The sequence below is a fragment of the Lissotriton helveticus genome, chromosome 12, assembly GCF_964261635.1.
Source record: "Lissotriton helveticus chromosome 12, aLisHel1.1, whole genome shotgun sequence".
NCBI lineage: Eukaryota > Metazoa > Chordata > Amphibia > Caudata > Salamandridae > Lissotriton > Lissotriton helveticus.
Window position 1 is genome coordinate 271,916,588 of NC_136073.1, and position 21,392 is coordinate 271,937,979.

A 21,392-nucleotide genomic window follows, 5' to 3' on the forward strand; every position below is an offset into this window, starting at 1 on the left:
AGCATTCAGAATAACTAACACCCAGGACGGACGTGCAAGACATACATATATAACATTTAACAATGAAGGAAATGTAATGTGAAGCAATCGGAAGCTCCACACGTTAAGATTGAAGTTTAATAGGTTCCTCACCCACAATTGCTGTTACAGATGCTGACTGAAAATACCCACATGTAGGATATACATGCAAAGGCAGGGTCTATGTATCTGATACCTATGGTGATGTTATAAATGTAACTCAAAGACAATGCTCACAGTATACAAGAAACACCACCTAGGTTGTCAGTTGTGCCCACAGATCCTGGCAATCAAACAGGAACATGCAATGCGGTAACAGCAAGGGTGTAGAACTACATACACAATAGACAAGGAGCCAGCGAGGAGGAGAGCTTAACAGGAAAGAAGGGAAAACAAAGGGCACACTTGGCAAAAGGTGAGAAAAAAAACCCACAAGGATACTAGAAGCTAAGATGACAGGAAAAGGAAGACAGCGGGGTAGGAACTGGAACAAAGGTAATGGGAAGAAAAGCAGGTACTGGGAAAATGGAAATACAGGAGAGAGGCTTTAATGGTGCACTAAACAGTACTGGTTTAGGAATCAAGGAAACAAGGAATAGTTAAGGAGTCATGGTAGTACTGACGGCAGTGCTAGTACAGGAACAATGAATCAAGGAATTACTATAGCTCAGGAATCAAAGAATAACTATAGCTCAGGGACTCAGGAAACAAGGACATCAAAAGCTCAGGAAACATAAAAGTCGGTCTCACAGGAACACAGCTACAGTGACCAACACTGGACTGAAAGGAGCTGGGGCTTAAAAGAGCTCACAGTAAACACATGCACAAGGTGTGAGCAGGCTATCAGCTGCCAGCCACTGGTGTGCTGAATTCCTACACTCATCCTTGGCCTGCAGGGGTAGAGACGAAGCAGTGAGCAGGGGATTATAGGTAATGGAGTTTCAAGCATAAGCAGACGGGCTTCCACAAAACCCGGCATGGATTGGGAATGGATGGCATTTCTCAAATAGCGTCCAAATGACTGGAAGTCACTATGTGCTTGTAAGGGAAGGTCCGGAAGCATGTTAGAACACTGGATAGTCCCACAAGTCAGCCCCTGGTGGTGGATACAAGAATACAGGGAGCGAGTCGGGACAGCTTGTAAATGTGGTTACTTGCAGCCTTTTGATAAATGTGGCAGTAATGACCGGAATGATAAATCTGTTTCTACAGATAGCTTGTTATTATGTCATCTCATGTTCTCACTCCATGAGAAAGCAAGAAAGACACCTTGATATTGGGTCTTGCTCACCACTTCCACTCTTAAGATTTTTCCAGGGTACACAAAAGACATTATGTGGCAGCATTGCACCAGCTCGGACTTGCACCACCTAGCATGGCTGCATATGGGCATCGCTGTGTGGGAAAATGGTTGGAGTCTTGTTTACCACGTAACCGATTCCCCCATGCCATTGCCCAGTGCCTGTAAGTTGCTTTGTAGGTTTTCACTTTAGCTTGTGACCTAAAGTCTTTTATCAGGTACATGTCCATCTCCCACATCTCCATCCTTTATGCTGACTTCATATGGATAATTCTGCTAGACATTCAGCTACATTTTGTCTGCCAGCTCATTTTGGCAGACATTAACTTGTGCATTCCTCTTTTCCTTGGCATTTCAGGGCCCCAGCATCCTCGGGTACCACTTTCCTGTAGTGACTGAGTAGTGCAGACAGTCAGAGAGCTTTTCAGTTGTGGCTATCCATCATTTGTTTGTGTAGCAGTCATCATATGCATGTCATTATTCGCCTTCCCTTGGTGCAATCTCTGGAGCAAATCTCAGAATTGACCCCTCTCAATCTATAGCCCAGTATCCACCCTCTGACCAAAGTGAAATCACTTTACACTCTGTCATAAGGCTAAAGGCACAACCTTGTGTGGGAAATAGAAATTATAGTACATGACCACATAACAAGGGAAAACATATTTAGTCTTGATGTCTGCAGTATAGAGACAACCACTGTGTCTGAATCCTTCTACACTGCCAAAACAACTGGGGACACATATAGCCCATTATTTGCTTGTTAGTCTTCCTTGTCACTGTCCTAACAACCTACTTTTGGACCTTTTACACTAAAGGGTCAAACGGGCCGAATTGAGGAGTGGGACTGTATCACCTGACAAGCTTTAGTTCCAAGTTCTTCTCCCTAACTCCCCTTATGACTTTGGCAGCATGGTCTGGGGGTGGCCCTACCAGTAGGATATCAATGATTGGTTGATACAGAGGGAGATCACTAGCTTAGATACCTGGGTCCTGGACACTGGTAATTCATATTACAAGATTGATACCTCCCAAAGCTGACAAGGGCCACTGTGGCTAGTTCATTGTAGTCCTTGGGTAAAGGCCATCAAGAGATTACTGGCCAGTGCTGTGTCTCAGTTTGAACCACAACAGACATTCAGTAAGATAACCCTCCAGATAAAAACGCCACCGGCCCTCCAGGAGACAAAAACCATTGGGTCTTTAAGAATCTTACCTGTAGTGTTTCTTTTTCAAACTGTTACCCACTTCCAATAAATTCAGGAAGATCCTGACACCACGGTAGGTATGACACATGCGAAAGGCATATGCGTCTTTACATACCTGGATAACTGGCTAATCGGTGCTTCTTCTTTTCTGAAATTAGAGTCAAATGTTTTGCTTGTCTGCGAGATGTTCCAATCCCAAACTTGTGTCAACCTCTTACTTCTTGGGAACCACTTATTTTCGCCAGTTTATCTTATTTCCATATTTGTTCTCCAATTGCTTTATTGCTTGTTAAGATACATCCACTTCCTAGTACCCAACCTTTTCAACATTTCCCCTACATCTGAAACGTCCTTTACTATTAATTGTAAATCACACATTTGACACATGTAACAACTGGATAGAATTCTGTGTATGATTTAACTTCATGATATTTTTGATAAACTTCCAAATAACCTTGTAGCTTAAATAAACCACATAATATTTCTCACGTCTCTTGCTGTTTTTGGCTAACTTTAAATAATTATGTGTGTACTGAAGACTTCTTTATCACAAGCAAAATCTTAATCCTGTTCACACAACATTTATTCTTTATTTTGCAGATTATTGAAACACTCTACTCTATATTATGCATTGTAGAAAGAGATAACCATGATGCCTCATTTTCCAGACTACTAACAAAAGAGCTAACTATTGCCCTCCTCCTCCCTTTTAAGGGACCATGTATTATAAGTTCCACCATTCCCATGTTAAGGTTACTGGGTAGTCCATTAGCAATATTCTGCATGCTGCACCTTAATGGATAGAAGTATTCCATTGCCTCTTTATAGCACTTCAACAGTGTCATGTCCATATTTTAATGGGTGTGTCTTTTACTCATACTTGCTCTCCTGAGCAGTAACTAAACATGACATATATTGAGTTAGAAGAAACTTAATAAGGCATTTCCACTGGTAACTCTGTAGAGTATATGCCATGCTGAAACCTAGCAGATAGTAGGGGTTACATGTGTGCCTGAGGGCACCCACAGGACTGGGGTCCACTAACCACTAACCTAACAAGCTTAAGGTGCTTTTGGGCCCTAAAGATATATGGAACCTGATTGCTCATCCTCCGTCTATGTTCCCAGGCGGCCCCAAACCAGTTGGATAACACCTTAGTTGCACTGAGCTAAGAAGAGTCTATAGGCTCTCCTAACAAGAGTAAATGTCTGCTTAATCGTCACAATGAGAAAGAAACAATCCATTCCATCTGCAAGTACCGACCAGATTTAATTTCCTCATCGTTGCTTGGTCTTTTCCCTGCCCCATGTTGTATTTAAAATGTTATGCAAATCAAAGAATATAATTGTGGGTGTTTCTCAGTGTACATTACCAGCACTTTAAATCGCTTTAGATGTATGAATTGGAGAATTACTCTCCAGGTCAAGCAGAAGCCACTTGAGCAAACCCTATAAAAGGTGAAATTACTTTCAACAAACAAACTGGTACAATATCCCATGCCTACGAGATTGAAGCAACTCCTAAGGTTATTTACTCTTATTGCAACTTCTCAGTGGAGGGCACCTAGTAGTCCGAGTATATCAACTCCTTACAAACCTAAGGTGACACACAACTGGAATTGCATGAGCTGAGAAAAGGGTGTTAAAGCAAAAGGACAGGAGGATAACTATAGATATAGTAAATGGGAGCACAGGAAGGTTGTGGTGCTGACAGAGTATGGCTGAAGTTGTACAGTGTAGGTAATGAACGAGTTGAAATTGTCAGAAAGACAAGAGGTGCAGAGTTTCATTAAACAATGGCACCTTTTCTTCCTCTGTAAGGTATTTGAGGAAAGGAATAAATAGGGGAAGCAATACTTGTGGAGGAATGGCAGAAGGAAGTGGGTATTACGACCATGTGATAGGAGCAGCATGAAGTGTTCACTGGTTTGAGCTTCATATGTGATAAGTAGGACTTTGTATTCATTCATTGGCTTTATCTCCTGTACCAGAGCAGAGTTACTGTTCTTCCAGACAATGATCCTTGTGCCCTCTACCGTTACCTGGTGACAGTTTGCACGGGACGCCGCAGAGGAGCTGCCACAAATTCCAAGGTGCGTATCGTTGCACAGTCAGGAAAAGAAGCCCAAAAGGGAGAGGGATTTGTGCATTCCAGAAAGGAAGCTTTTGGATTATATGGAAGGTGGATGGCGTGTACAGCATTCAGAGAGGGAATGAAACATGAGTAGTATGGTGAGGTAATGGGGTAATGGATTGGAAAAATGAAAAAGTATTTGTTATCTAGAGATTATATGATTTGGGGTTTAGAGGTGGGTAGAGATCCACAGTGTGGAATGACTTCTATGGCTGCCATGCTAATAAGAGTATTGATGCATTAGTGGGATACAGGGATTGAAGTGAGTAGATCAGTTATGCCTTGAAGACAAGGTCATGAAGTGGGTGGAGTGGAATGGAAAGCTCTAAGAAATAGTACAGACTACTAATGTCTGCGTTCAACGAGGCCTAGGAAAGACATTGCCAAGGAAGATGGCATCTATGACAACCAGTCTAACCTTGAGGGCAAGGTTAAGGAAGTCAAAGAAATTGAAGGGTTTTGAGATGATGCTTGCCCATGCACATTGAAGACCAGTGTAGGAAGTTTGTGGAGTGTGCCATCCAAAAAGGCTGGAATGCTGCAGGAGAGGAGAAAGTGCTTTATCTATTAGAAAGAAGGAACGATTGAGGTGGAGTGCTTCGTATGGAGGGGTCTGTTAATCTCTTGGATTGAATGCTAAGAATAGGAGAAGGAAAAAAGACTGATCCCTGCATGACATAGAAAGAAGTAGTTCACTAGCTACTAGACGAAATTCATTTGTTCATCCCCTGAAGGTGGGGGTCAAAAGGGCAGTGAGTTCCGCAATCACATGTAGGTGTCAAATGGTTGTTTCAAGAATAAAAGCATGGCTGACATATTCAAGATAAAGCCAGGGGATGGGTGAGAAATAGAGACTAGTGTGCACAGTAACATGTTCTTTCCAAAGATGGCCAGGGGGTGGTACGATAGCTATTCCTAAGAACGGGTGAAGTGTAGATCTTGCAGGAATCCTGTCTCCTTGGTGAATGTAAGTCCAAGCTGTTTATACATGCATTAAACATGTCTATGTGCACTCCCACTATTGGTATAGAGGCATAGGATGATCCCATAATTTGCCTGTGATCACACAATGTAATTAAGAGGGCATGCCAAGATTTGGACTCAGGTCTCCTGGCGCCATAGATGGAAACACAGCAGAGAGACAATACCTCATTTCTTGATGAAGTTGGTTTTGGAACAGTATTCCCACAGTCTTGTATAGTTTAATATAGCCTTTATAATTTACCCAGTTGTAGCATAGATATGCCCAAAGCGATTACACCACTCTTGCATACATATGCTTCTTGTATTGTTGCCGAAGGGCACCTTCCTGGCACTGTGTACACATGCTAAGCCCTTTTTGACACTGCACAGAATAAATCTAACTAGTACTTCTCTCCTTGTTGTCTAATGGATTTAGCTATTACATTTTTACCCAACCTCATATTTCTTTGTGTATTACATTCTCCTTCTGAAAAGTTTTAAGTGAGGGTCTCATCTATTGAATTTATTTGGCAGGTGTTCATTCAGCTGACTGGCTCAGCAGGACAGAGTGAGACACACCACCTTTCGGACCCCAAAAAGGTGGCATTCAGAAGTGGCAACATAGATGTTTTCTTGCTGACTACTCCTTTCCCCCTGGGTGAACTTAAGAGCATAACGTTACGCCATGATGCATCAGGATGCCACAAGTCTTGGTAAGCCAAATAAAAATTGCACTATTGCTTCTCCAGCAGATTGACATCTATTATGTACCTATATAATCTTAAGTTGAAACCAGCGCAGTTAAAGTAATGTGGCACTAGTTATTGATGTGGTTCAAGTGGGTGTGCTCATTTTTGTTGTAGAACTTGATATGCTACGACCAGTAGTAGTACTGATAGTACTGTTAGTGGTGGCAGCGGCTGTAGTATAAGTAGTAGCATTCTTGGTAATACTTTGGAAACCAGTTGTACCAGAAGAGAAAAAAATAGTATTCCTGATAATGGTACTAAAGGAAGCACCAGTAGTACTAAGGACAGATGACTACATTAATGTCAGGAAACTGTGCATTTTAGTCTTTGTATCAAGTAAAATGTTAGATTTGAGTTGCATTTAAAATGGATTTAATGTGATAATGCTCCTCAGAATAATTGCCTTTAGTATGAAAAAATAACATGGGAGGTGATTGAATTGGTGTGCTGAGGTTTTCAGATTCTTTGAACTCTGTGTAATACAACAGATCCTACAAATCCTAAATACCCTCCCTCCCTCTCTCTTCTTGTTCTCTCTCTCTCTGTACATGTTTCCAAACTATTATAATAACCTGTCATTCATACCAACAATTGACCTACCATTTAAGGGGGGTGACTCGTTCCTCTGATTCCGGCATTAACGGGTCATCTTGCTGATATTCGCAGCAACTAGTGAAAGCAGCACTCCCTCTACCTTGCTGGATGCAGAACTAAAACGTCCTATTCATCTTCCACCCTAAATACTGAAAACACAAGTGTTGTTGGATGTAATACAAAAGCTGTGAAGTCTGTGTGAGATTTGCAACAACATATAACATAATGCGTCTCTTACTGTCAAACATAATACAATTATACTACAGGGAACATCATGATTTTGTAACAATCTCGTAGCATATATCTTAAGATATTAAACAAACTCACTTGTTCCAAGCGTGTAACTTGGGAGATCAAAACAATCCCAAGGTCTGTGCTTTATTTAGTGAGAAAACTGAATCAGTTGAGGACAGCATCCCTACCTCTTTTGTGCCTCAACAACCAGTGGAGCATGTAGACTGATACGTCATTAATTCTCACTCCTTGGTATGGTTTCCTAAGCTCCAGCATGAGACCATTATTTCTCTGATGCATAAGGTGAAATCTGGTTCCACGCTGGATCCCTGCCCCCCATACCATAATGCGAGCTTTGTCTATCATAACTGTCAACCCCTCTGTTAGACCTTTTGAATAAATTCATCACCCAGCGCATTGTCCCTGACAGATTTAAAGCTGCTGTGATACTACTCTTTCTGAAGGAGGCAGGTGTTGCTCCTAAACTGCTGAAAAATAATCGGCCCATTTCACTTCTGCCCTACGCAGCCAAACGTTTTGTTACTCAGTCGCTAAGCAGGTTCCTTTATTCATCCAACTTTCTTCATCTGTTGCAGGCTGGGTTCCACCAAGCCCACAGTACAAAAGCAGTGATGCTTTCTGTCCTTGATGATATATGGTGGGAGTTGGGTTTGGGGCATGTGTCCAACCTAATTCTCCTAGATTTATCGTCCACCTTTCGATACTGTCGACCACGCGATTCTGCTGATTTGTCTCCAGGCGGCTGGTCTATCAGGTCGGCTATAAGTTGGATACTCTCCTTTCTAGGAGGGCATACACAGGAAGTGCAGCCAGGCCTGTTGTCTTCTTTTCAGACTTATGTCATCTGTGAGTTCCCCAGCGCTAAGCATTATTTTCTTTGTTATTCAGTGTTTACATCTGCCCATTATTCTTACCACTGGCTAGTCGTGATTGTGTATTCTACAAACTACACTGATGACTCTCAGCTAATCTTCAAGCTTGATGGTATTGATTAATCCTACCTACCAGGAATTTTGATTACCCTAAAGTTAATTTGGAACTAGATGGGCACAAACTCCCTCAAGATAAACACTGATAAGACTAAGCTGGTTATTTTAAATCACAGGACATGTCTCCGGGCCAACAGCCAATGGCCCTCTGAGCTTGGATCCCCTCCTGCTCCAGGGCCCTCTGACAAGAACATGGGCGTTGTGGTAGACATTCAATTGTCCAGGATCCCCAAGATCACGCCAATGACAGCAAAGTGCTTTGGCCTATTTACATCTGTTTGGAAGGTCGCTCCTCTTCTATCATCCCAGGCTTTGAAAACAACTATTGCAGCAATAATTGTGTCCCACGTCTTCAGGTCTCCCTGCAACTTGTTTGAACAAATTACAAATCATTTACAATACAGCAGCAAGTATAACCTGTACATAGCATAGACATGTGCATATCTCTCCTGCCTTAATGAAGCTTCATTGGCTCCCTGTGAAACAGAGAGCTCTTTTCAAAACGGTTTGTATTTACAAATCCATTCATGACCAAACGGCAGACTATGTAGCAAGCAGAATTAAGAGGTATGTTCCTTGTCAACCTTTCAGATCTTCTCTTGCAAACCAGCAGAGAATATCTTGGTTCAAGCAACAGAAAGCAGGGGGGCAGGAGCTGTTCTGTTGGACACCATCTTATGGAATTTTCCCCCTTCCTCGATAAGGCAGGAACCTAACTTTTTGAAGTTCAGGAAGCTTTTGAGGGCCAGGTACTTAAGCACGCTTTTGATTAGCCTGAGCCCCCTCTCTTCTATCTCCTGGTTGTCGCAGCACCAAGAAACCCTTGGGTGTATGTGTGCTTTATACGTTTTCATAACATATATTGTCTTCTAATTGGTGCGTTCTTACACAAAAATACACCTGTAACAAGAAAACATTGTCACTACTCACATGTAACAATCTATTAAAAGCGAGCAGAGGTGACACAGGGCCATTCCTTATACGGTAATAATTAAAGATCAGCTTCAAACAGCACAACCAATTGCTGAGAGCAGAAGGAAAGGGGAGAAAACCAGAGAGCCAAAACTTTTTGGGGTAACATAAATTACATTTTTAGTAAGTGCATATACTTGTCATATTCAATTACATTAATCAAACATATGGAAGGGTGACACTGTGTTACATTAAATGGCATGTAACCTGTGGTATACTGTGTACAAGTGCTCGTGAAGAGTTGTGACGGCGCAAGTGGCACGTGAGAAAGTATAAACAGCGAAAGGAAGGGGCGCAACAAAAAATAAGTGAAAGTAAAATTTACATAGTTAGGATGCCCGAACAATAAATGATAATGAATACAAAAGTAATAAAGTGGGGTATCCTAAAGGAAAAAGCGCCGAGATTTCTGCTGTAGAAGTCGACGTTTCAGCCTGTAGAAGTATTTAGGCTATCATCAGGACCAGGTTACTGTTACTTTTATGGCAGTGGCGACGAGTCGCAACTGGCAAAAATCTAGGTTGGGTGGGGTCCAAAAGCTAAACTAATTGGACCTGCGAAGGTTCAGGCTTGGTCGGGGAAAATCCCATACACGTAGATGTGGCTGTACACAATGAAATCCGAGGGGTCCGGTCTTATTGAAATGAAGCCACTGATATACGAGGGTGGTGGGGGGGTCAGGTAACAGTTACTACTCGTACTGCGGTCAGAACTTCGACTAATTGTGGGTTAGACCCCCAAGCATAAAGGAACAATCTCCGAGTGAGAAGAGCAATCCCGATCGAGGACACGTCCAAGGTGTGCCGTGCTGTTGTGTGTTTCTGCAAAGTTTAAATATGTTTTATATATATATATATATATATATATATATATATATATATATATATATATATATATATATATATATATTCACTGAAAAAAAACATAGGTTTGACACCAGTTATAGTTAGCTGGAAATTTTACTCGCATAAAACCAATGAAATTCCCACGTTATAGTTAGTTGGACTCACTATAACTTGCGCGTGCAATGCACTGCTGATGACGTCACATATTACATCACTCATGACATGGTCAGTGACATCACTCATGACATCACTGATGACACCATCCAGTGAATGTGTGTATTTAAAAAAACAAATTATGTGTTATATATGTATATGTAAAAGTTGATGGAAGAATAAATGTTTAAATAAGTGTTTACATGGATGTTTTTTTAAAAAAAAATGATTGGTTAACTCGCTTATTAAGTGTATCTTAGTGAATACATATATTAGTGAGTAATGTTTAAATATTTAAATATATGGATTAGTGTTTCACTTTGTGTATAAGTGGCTGCATGGGTTGGTGAGTAGCTACATGTGTAGGTATATGGGTTATTAGATGTTTTTCTTAGTATCAGTATGAGTGTTTGTATGGTTTGGTGGGGGTATTACTTAGCACATAGATGCATGAGTGACTGACTCTCTGTATGTGTTTTGAAGACAGCAAATGTGCAGGACTGTATGGGTGGATGAGTGAATATATGTGTGTGTTAGTGACTTAATGACTGTCTCACTAGTGTCTTTATCAGTAACTACATATGTTTTAATCTAATATATGTGAATATTGATGTATATAAGTGAGTATATGTGAGAGTAAGAGATTGTAAGAGTTCCTGTTTAAATAAGTATGTGTTTCTATAAGTGATTGTTTAAGAGAGTAAGTATGTGTAAGTTTCCTTAGAAGTAAGGTGGTTGTGTGTGTATAGCTGTAGGGGGCCATAGTCTAACGAACCTGGGCTGTTGTGGGGGGAGCTGAGGACCAGTGCTCCCCGTCCAGGTGAATCCTGCTGCTTTCCCCAGCCTGCCAGCACTCCTGAAGCTTCCTCTGACTGCCGCCTGGACATCGCGGCTCAGAGGAACGGGGACTACATCCCCCAGCTGCCCCAGCGCCAGAGGAAGTCGCGCACGCCCTGACCCGCCCCCGGAGGTGCTCTTAGGACAGTGAGAGCCCCCGTGTCGTGGGACGCGCGCGGGCGACGCCGGGCTGAGCCCGGGCAGAGGGCGGGCCGTCTGTGGCCGTCCGGGGACGACGAGGGACGGGACGGGCCATCCCCCTTATCAGCGAAAACCCAATCTACATGGTTTTGACACCTACTATAAAGGTACTGTTTCTTGGAGCATTTTGCTTTCTAGTTATCGCTCACTGATCTACTGGGCTATCGCTGGACTGAGAGTACATACTCTGATTTTTGTAGGACTCGTTATTGTTGTTAGCTGAGCCACCGTTTCTTAGCAAATATGAGCCCTTTGGGTAGGAAATCTAGATTACCTGCATCCCACCCAAACACCAGACTTCAGGCCACATTACAACAGCCCCTGCCCACATTGACGGCCATTGATAAAATGCTACAACAAACTATAGGGGTGGTGGCCAATGCAATTGAACACACTGAAAGAAGATTATCCTTCCCACCCACAGCATGCTCCAAAGACCGTGGTGAGGATTACTCAGTCATTGCGAACGATCCCACGATCTTGGACTCTTATTTAACATCTACCTATGCTGAGCTGCCTTGTGCGCAGTTGCCAGCTGAGACCTCAGTAGATGTCGAATTAGTACAGGTCCTAGCAGGGTCCCCTACTAACAGCGATGACCAACTCTGCACCTTGTCTTCCCCGCCCCCTGCGGTTATTTTAAAATCTGGCAGAGTTGGTCCCAAGACAAAAAAGGATAGTTTCCCTAAAAGTACGGGTAAAAAGAAGCAGGCCAATCACAATCTGGTGACCCCGTGTGATAACACCTTCCATCCATCTACAGGGATACCTTGTTGGGTCACCAACATGGTGGCTGATCTTCTGGCAAGTCTGGAGCAAACTATTGCCTCACATATTAAACCTCTGGTGTCAAAACTGGACAGACTAACCTCCATCTTAAATAACAGAACTCCAGGGATAATGAAGACATTAAATCCCCAAGGCAAATTGACACCCCCTACACCTGCAGGTGCCTCTACAAAGCCACCATGTTCTGTAGCAGTCAAGTCTACTGCCCCAGTAGTATTGAACCAAAATTTAGGGCCAACATCAACCACCGCCAAGCCTTTAAACCCTGTGCCTCCCCCCACATCAACTACCATCACATCAGGACACACCATTCCTCCTGCAGGGGACACTAATGGCAAAACTAGACGTCATCATAAAGAGGGCAAAAATGTGGGAACTAATAACACAGCACCATTACCAAGATCTTCCGTGCCCAAGGCAGTCCCTAGCCAATTGCCGTCAATAAACCTGCCTCCGGAAGCCCAACCATATGTAGTTGCCTTAGTGGGTGTCCCGGCCCTTAGTGGGGGGGAAAGAGAACACGAGGCAGACTTATATAACAAGTGTGTACAGTGGTTAAACCTCAACAGACCCTTGCCTCCAAACATCTCGGGGGAAATACTGGCAGTGAGAAGAATAGATTGGATTGGAAGGGGCCCTAAAACAGTGGCAGGGGATGTCGTTACTATTAATTTCAGGGACTCCTCCGCCGTGGACCACATCTGTAAAGCCCCTTCCTATAGAGATTCCCAAATTTTTCCTCTGCACTTATCCTATTTCTATCCTACCCCTAATCACAAACTGACTTCTCATAGGAGACCCCAACTGACTAGAAATCGCTACTCGCCTCCTAATAGGATTCACCACTGGCAGTCATTTAGGGAGGGTATTTTTCCAACTATTCCTACCTACCCTCTGCAAGCCCACTGGAATAGGTTTAGTGTCCTTGAGGAGGTTGATTGACTCACCCCGAAAGGCACTCCCCCAATACAACTTAACAACGGCAATCTAGTGGAGGGGGTTGGTACCAAGGAGAAGACTCTACCAACGGTCACTGGTGAGAATTTCGCTCCCAATGCAGTGACAAGGGTGGGGTCTTGTGCAGAGCAGAGACTGGGCCAGGGACTCCCCTTAGAACTAGGGGATGCGCAAGGCACAAAAGAGGCCATGGAAGGAAGCATACATATCCTTTCATGGAATGTAGCCGGGCTAAAGAGTAAGCTACTTGATTCAGGGTGGTCTTCTTTTATGGCCACACATGATATTTGCCTGTTGCAAGAAACTTGGTCCTTAGAGGAGAGTGTTAGTCCCGGCTTTGCCACCTATGACATCTACGCAGTTTCTGGGGGGAAGGGTCGTCCTTCAGGCGGCCTATCCATATGGGTAGGCGCACACCTAGGTGCACAGGCTACCCATGTGGATACAAAATCACTCGATATACAATGTGTCTTACTTAAGACCATTGATAAATCCCGTGTGGCTATTATAAATATCTACTCAAGGCCCACTACGAATGGAAAGGAATCGAGCACTATTAAAGCGCTCGCTCCTTTTCTCCAAACACTTGACCCGACAACTTCGATAATCCTTGGTGGCGATTTTAACTGCCAGTTTGAGCCCCTGGGTGGATCCGAGTTGTGCGACGAGGATGAGGTTGATCTGCTCTGGCATATTCCTGCCCCAAGGATTGCCCCGGTAAAGGCCTGGACCTCGCTAGTTCTACAAATTAAATCCCTGACCCTTGCAATGTCCCTGCGGGCATGCAATGGAAGGGTAAACAACGATAGTTCCGGCTTACCTACATATAATTGGACTAATCGTACTTCCACCATTGACCATCTCATGTTGGAAGCCAAGCATTGGGACAGGTTAAAAGACTTTAAGGTCATTCCAAGGCACGACAGCGACCACAACGCGCTGGTCCTGACGCTTAAGCCTGGATCATTTGGACTAACTAACCCCGACCCTAGCCACAACATGGTAGTGCCATCCTATATTATATCTAACAATAGGAGAAGGGTTAAATGGCCTTCATGTGCGGACTCTCCAAGTCATCTTGCAGAAATCTACCAGATTGCTACCCCACTTATAAGGGACATGGGGAGCGCTACTTCCCATGGGCAGATTATAGAATCCCACAGAAAGTTAGTTGTGAGCCTAGGGGATGTATTTTATCCAGCCAGTGGGACGAAGCCGCGCAGGACTAAAACACACCCCTGGCATGATCATGCCTGTAAGAAATCCAAGAAAGACCTTCTTACAGCAATTAAATCTAAGGATACCTTCAAAATCCAAGCCTCAAGACTGCTTTACAAGAAGGAACTCATCAGGGCCAAGAGTGAGTGGGAGGAATCCAGATGGGATGAGCTGAGACAGGCACTCCTCCTAAAAGATTCTAAGACCTTCTGGGCCATTGTTACTTCCTCGGCAGGTGGTGAGCGAGACGGTGGGGTCTCGAACATCGCTCCAATAGTCTGGGAGAGGCATTTTAAGTCACTTTATACTAGTCCTGAGTTGGGGACACTTGTGTGCCAAGGTCGGGACAATTTGTCTAGAGTGATCTCGCCCCTACGGACCTGTATGGTCCGGGACCTCTGGCACGAGCATCGACTGCCGGGGACCCCGGGTCTTGGGGTTCCCTCCCGTAACAACCAGGACACCATGCCAACTCCTGGGACTCCTACGGCCCCAGACCCCCCGCACGAGCATCGACTGCCGGCGGTCTGGGGGCCCGGGGTTTCCGTTTGTATAAGTCAGGACATTATGCCACTCCCTGGGGTTTCCCCAGACCCCCCGCACGAGCATAGACTGCCGGGGGTCTGAGGGTCCCGGGCTTCCCCCCGTAAAAACCAGGCCTCTATGCTTGTACCTGGAACTCCCACGGCCCCAGATCTCCCGCACGTGCATCGACTGCCGTGGGTCTGGGGGCCCGGGGTTTCCTTTTGTAAAAGCCAGGATACCCTGCTAGCCCCTGAGGTTCCCGTGGCCCCAGACCCACCGCACGAGCTTAGACTGCCGGGGGCCTTGGACCCTGGAGACCGGATGGGACAATTGGGTGCCCATGAGAGGATCACCACCATTAATCTCGATTCTATCTCCCTTAAGGAAGTTGAATCGGCAATCGAGAGATTGCTCCCGAACAAAGCACCCGGCCTTGACAGGCTTCCGGGAGATCTTTTCCGTTCGCAACCAAAAATCTGGGCTCCATACCTGATGGTCTTGTTTAATGCGGTCCTACAGGGTTCCGCATTGCCTGAGACCTGGCTTGGAGCCGAGATTGTTCCAATCTTTAAAAAGGGTTGCCCGCTCGCCCCATCCAACTATAGACCAATCAGCTTAATTGACACCACCCAGATGCTGATGGGGCAAATCCTACTTGATAGACTATTGGGCTGGATGGAGGAGAATAAAATCTTGACCACCCTCCAAGCCGGATTTAGATCAGGGGTCTCGACCATGGACCAGATCTTCCGACTCCAGGTCCTATACTGGAAAACTGCAAGAGTAGAGGGTGGCAGCCTCTACCTTGTCTTTGTGGACCTGCGGGCCGCATTCGATCTGGTTCCCAGGGAGAGGCTCTGGACGGTCTTGGAGGAGCCTGGTCTCCCTCCCTATTTACTAGATGTCCAAATCAGACTTCACACAGGGAATTTTGCACAGGTGAGGTGTGAGAGGAACGGGGAATAATCAGCTCGCTTCCCCGTTACCCGGGGTGTGCGCCAGGGTTGTGTACTGGCCCCCACACTCTTTAGCCTGTATGTTAATGGTCTGATAGATGTACTCAATGGCGTTAGGGATAACGATGCTCCCCGCCTGGCCACTGGTAGGGTGCCCGCTCTGATGTTCGCGGACGACACTTTGTTGTTATCGCGAACATCAACGGGCATCCAGCGGGTTCTGGACGGGTTTGTGTCCTTCTGCGCCTCACGGGGGCTGGAGGTCAACTTGGAGAAAACCAAGTTCATGATCTTCAATCCCCCGAGGCACACCCGCCCAAATCCCACACTGAACGGAACTCCCCTGGAGCAAGTCAAGATTTTTGTATTTTGTATACCTGGGGGTCACATTGACTGAGCATTTCACTTGGGATCACCAAATCTCAAAATCATCCCTGAGACTGGCTCAGATTATGGGAGGCATAGGTAGATTCCATAGTGCTTCGACCTTTAAACCTGTCACTCCTGCCCTTGAGATATACAAAACACAGGTCAGGTCGGCAGCTTTGTATGCTGCAGAACTCTGGGGACACACGAAAGTACATGAGTTATTGAGGGTTGAACAGGCATTCATGCGACACCTGGTTGCCCTCCCCCAAAGCACTCCCCTCATACCACTACGCCTAGACCTAGGCTTGGAACCTATCGACGAACTGGCAGCTGCACAACCCCAGCTCTATTGGAGAAGGCTCTGGTCCGTGCCGGAGCTTGTACCTTTTAGAACAGAGTTCACTGCAATCTGGGGACAGCTACAGCATAAGAATATACCCTGGCTGGCCCATGTTAAGGCTTTTTTCCATCAAATTGGTATGCCACAACTTTGGGATGCACCTGAAGACAGCTGCGCGAGGACGCAAAGGTCCCAAATAGTGGCGGCTGTAAGGTCACATAACCTTAAAACTCTACATTGCTCGACCTCCCTGGGCAGGCTGTCCACAGAGTTTTTATTGATGAAAGTTGATTCCAGGACGGAGGTGTTTTTGGACCTGGTACAGCCTCCACTTGCAAGGAAATTATACACCCAACTGAGGCATGGCTCCATACCGATAGTGTCGGGTTCACTCCACGGGATCCAGTCGCTGCAATTATGGTTCCACCTCCAAATGTCACCAACACCCTGAAGTATAAGCACAGGGTGTTCGAGCCATTAGGCGAGGGAGAAAAATAACAAACTAAAATAAAAAATGTGGGATGGGTAAGGGTAGGGTCAGCAGGGAAAGGATGCCTGTAACAAAAAACAAGACAGGCATCAGATAGGTGCTTGTTTACATGAACTACTACTCTCATGTATTCTCACTAATAAATCACGAAACATAAACAAGTACCTGAGCAGAAAGAAAACCCGACCTGGGATAGGAGAGTATTACAGCCCTTCTGCCACACTCTGTGAGGAAGGCCTAAGGAGCACATAGATATACTGTTAACAAAAACAACCCTGTCATACCACACACACACTCGTTATACTGAGGCACACATCCCACCATTCATAACATACCACAGATGAGCCAGAGGACCCAATGTACAAGGGATGTCCAATGTATCCAAGGAAGGAGGAAAGGTCCAACTCAAAGTAAAAGAGAGAGACGGTAGTGTGTAGGAAGCAAAAACTACAACACTCCGCTCAATAAAGAATGAACACACAGTAAATGTTTGGGTTATGCCACACAGCAAATCGTAGTTGCGACCACCACAGAATTCTGCTAACAATAACCCCCCCAGAAAGAGAACACACAAATAAAGACTGGGTGACCTGTAGTTGCCTCACTACATGCCCAGCTCTTTCTTGTCTTTGTAAGTACACAGATAGATAACGGAGACGCGTAGTTGCCTCACTACCGCGCCTCGCTATTTTAGTTCCACAATAGACTCCGGGTTTACGGTAACACGTGGTTTCGACCGCCACCGTGTTCCGCCACACCCAACGTAGCCAGGAATACCAACAAAGCTTATCTCCGAGAGTAAACAGACTCCGTTCTACTCCCCGGTCTTTACCACAGAAAAGTAAACGGATGACCGCAAGAGCGGCCGGAATGCCAGCACGGCAATACCTGTCAATGAGCAGAGGCTCGTCACCAGCCGAGACAGGAGCACAGGAGGTCTCCAACCGCAGAGAGGAACAGGGGAGATCAGAATTCTCGAAGGAGGCGCGCAGAGCAGCCGCTCCCACGCCAGACGCCAACAGGACCAGAATAACGCGCACACAGATGCGCGTCAGCGTTGATGAAATACTTCCTGCGCGACCCCGCCTGCTCATGGGAATTGTAGTTCCTGAGCTTTGGCAGGCGCGAGTGCGCTACGGGATCTGACAGTACATCCCCCCTCCCTAGCGCCTCCTAGGACCAGGGCGCAGCGGGCATCGACGGTGGAAAGCACGAATAGCGGCAGGGGCATGGATATTCCCGACAGGTTCCCAGGAATCGTCCTCCACCGAGTAGCCCTTCCAGGAAATCAGATACCACAGGACCCCTTTACTCCACTTGGAGTCCTTAATACGCCGCACCTCGTATTCCGCCCCAGCATCCCGAAGCACCGGAGGTGTGGCCCTTCGTCTCGCTGAACGAGCAGGTTTCAGCAGGTTGCAATGGAATACAGGGTGTATGCGTAAAGAACCAGGCAATTTCAACTTAAATGCAACAGGGTTGATTCTTTTCACTATGGTGTAGGGCCCGATGTAGCGTGGATGGAAAACACTACGCAATTTGAACCGTATGTTGCGAGTTGACAACCAGACCCTGTCACCCACCTGGAACAAGGGACCTTCCTTGCGGTGTTTGTCCTCCCACTTCTTGTATACTGCTTTAGCTTTCTCGAGATGCACCCTGACCTTTTTGTGCAGAACATGGAGCTTCCGCATCTGTCCCAAAACCGAAGGCTGTCGAGACACTTCCCCCGGGATGCGCACAGGAAGGATTCGTGCATCAAACCCATAATTAGCCATAAAAGGGGAGACCCCCACAGAACAATGCCAAGCGTTATTATATGCCATCTCGGCCATCCACAACAAAGAAACCCACGACTCATGAGCATTCTCGGCAAAACACCGTAGGTATTTCTTTAGTGTTTGGTTTAGCCGTTCAGTTTGTCCATCAGTCTGTGGGTGGAAACTTGTCGACAGGGAAGACTGTATATGCAACGCCTGGCACCACGCCTTCCAAAACCTCGCGATGAACTGAGGGCCTCTGTCGGACACTATGACCTCTGGGACTCCATGTAATCGTATGACGTTGTTTAGCAGCAGTTGAGCCGTCTGCCCAGCTGTTGGTAGGTTGACACGTGGAATAAAATGGCCCAATTTGGTGAGGCTATCCACAACCACCAACACAGCCGATTTGCCTTGATCAAGAGGGAATCCGGTGACAAAATCCAGACTAATGTTCTGCCACGGTTTCCTAGGGGAAGGCAACGGCATCAACAGCCCTTTTCTCGGTCCGGTAGAGGATTTGGCCCTAGCACATGTCTCACACCGCCCCGTCCACACAGAAACATCAGTATCAATGGACTCCCACCAAAAATGACGTTTCATGAGATGCATGGTCTTTTGTACCCCCTGATGTCCTGCCAAAGGGGAATCATGACACCACATGAAGGCCTTTCTTTGCAACGCTGTAGATGGGAGAAACAACCTGTTATTGTGGAAAGGCAACCCGTCCACCAAAGTGCGATTCGCCCCATACATGGCCCATCTGACCCAGGCGTCATGGTCCTTAGTTTGTCTGACAAGATCCAAAAAAGTGTTTGCTTGTATTGCACAGACCACTTTCTCGGGACTGATTATGGACACCTTAGCTTCTCCGTTATCCTTCTCCTCCAACTGATCCCGTCGGGATAGGGAATCGGCCTTCAGGTTTTCGGCCCCTGGTCTAAAGGTGACGGTGAAATCGTACTCTGCGAAAAAGAGCATCCACCTCATTTGTCTCTGTGTTAGATGCTTGGCGGTCTTCATATACTGAAGGTTGCGATGATCAGTATAAACGGTGACAGGGAATCGAGCCCCCCAAAGGTATTGCCGCCACTCCTGGAATGCTCTTTTAATCGCGAGCAATTCCTTCTCAGAAATTGTGTAATTCTGTTCGGGGGGGCTTAGTTTCTTGGACAGGTACGCCACGGGGTGGAGCTGTCCTGTGTCCTTATCCCGTTGCGACAGCACCGCTCCGATAGCATCGTCAGAAGCATCCGCTTCGACCACATAAGGATATTTCGGTCTTGGATGTGCCAGGATCGGAGCCGTTGTGAACGCCTTCTTTAGGAACAGAAAAGCCGCTGTGGCTTCGGGGGACCACACAAACTGCACGCCTTTTCGTAACAGTCTCGACAAGGGAACTGCCACCTGAGAGAAATGTGCGATGAAACGGCGATAGTAATTGGCGAAGCCTAAAAATCTTTGCACGTCTTTCACGCAGGTAGGGATGGACCACTCCTGCACCGCCTGTATTTTCCTGTCTGACATTTGTAATCCTTCGTGGCTGAGCATGACTCCTAAAAATTCCACTTTGTCCACCCCAAACTCACACTTGCTCAGCTTGCAGTATAGCTGGTTTTCTCTCAATCGCTGGAGCACTTCGATTACATGTCTGGTATGTTCCTTGACGTTTTCTGAGTAGATCAGAATGTCATCAATGTATACTACTGCACTGACATCCACCACATCCTTCAGAACGTCGTTTAAAAAGTATTGAAACGCCGCTGGGGCGTTGCACAGCCCAAACGGCATCACCATGTATTCATACAAGCCGTATCTTGTTTTGAAGGCGGTTTTCCATTCGTCCCCCTCACGGACGCGGACCAAGTGGTATGCCCCCCTTAGGTCCAATCTGGTAAACACCTTGGCATATCGAACCTGGTCCAGCAAAACAGAGATAAGCGGCAGTGGGTATCGATTCCTGACTGTGTTCTTGTTTAGCATTCGGTAATCGACACAGGCCCTCAAGTCACCATTCGCTTTTTTGATAAAGAAGAGGGGCGAGGCTGCAGGAGACCTAGATGGACGTATAAAACCGATGTCCACATAGTGATCCAAATACCCTTTCAAATGAGTGGTTTCAGGGTCTGACAATGCATAAACCCTACAGGAGGGTATAGTGGCTCCCTCCACTAGGTCAATCCTGCAGTCATAGGGCCTATGTGGAGGGAGTTTCTCAGCCTGGCTTTCACTGAAAACATCCCTGTAAGCCCTGTACTCCATCGGTAGACACACCTCTTTTTCTGCTGCTGTTGCTACCACCAGCGGAAGAACAGAAGGCGAAAACCCGACATCCTTTTCCATGTGCTTTTTGCACTCCTCAGATAAAAACCGGATCGACTTCTTCTTCCAGTCTATAGAGGGATTATGATGGCTGAGCCAAGGCATACCAAGTATTATTTCGTATTGAGGGGCTTCGATGATGTTGAGCACCAACTCTTCCCTATGCCTACCATCCAGTACAGCAACCGACAAGGTTACAATCTCGGTTTGTTCTGTTATGAGACCAGATATTAAGGGTTTGCCATCAACTGCCAAGACCTCCTCCGGAGTGTCTCTGGTTACCCGGTCTATAGACAAAGAGGACACAAGTCCGCTATTGATGAAATTCCCAGTGGCCCCTGAGTCGATCATCACCGCAACTGTATATGCTTGTAACTGGCATTCAAGCCTCATGGGCAACAAGATATGGGATTCAGATTCCCTCAATGTCAACACCGTCAAAGAGGGCACCT

At 45.9% G+C, this 21,392-nt stretch overlaps 1 protein-coding gene across 1 annotated transcript in view; it reads left to right on the plus strand.

Moving 5' to 3' along the window:
• Positions 1 to 21,392, plus strand: part of LOC144798005 (polycystin-1-like protein 2) — a 365,276-nt gene that overhangs the window by 214,246 nt on the left and 129,638 nt on the right. Inside the window, exons 12-13 of the mRNA XM_078668796.1 lie at positions 4,514 to 4,615; positions 6,154 to 6,332. Coding sequence (XP_078524922.1) covers positions 4,514 to 4,615; positions 6,154 to 6,332 — 281 coding nt within the window. The remainder of the gene's footprint in view (positions 1 to 4,513; positions 4,616 to 6,153; positions 6,333 to 21,392) is intronic.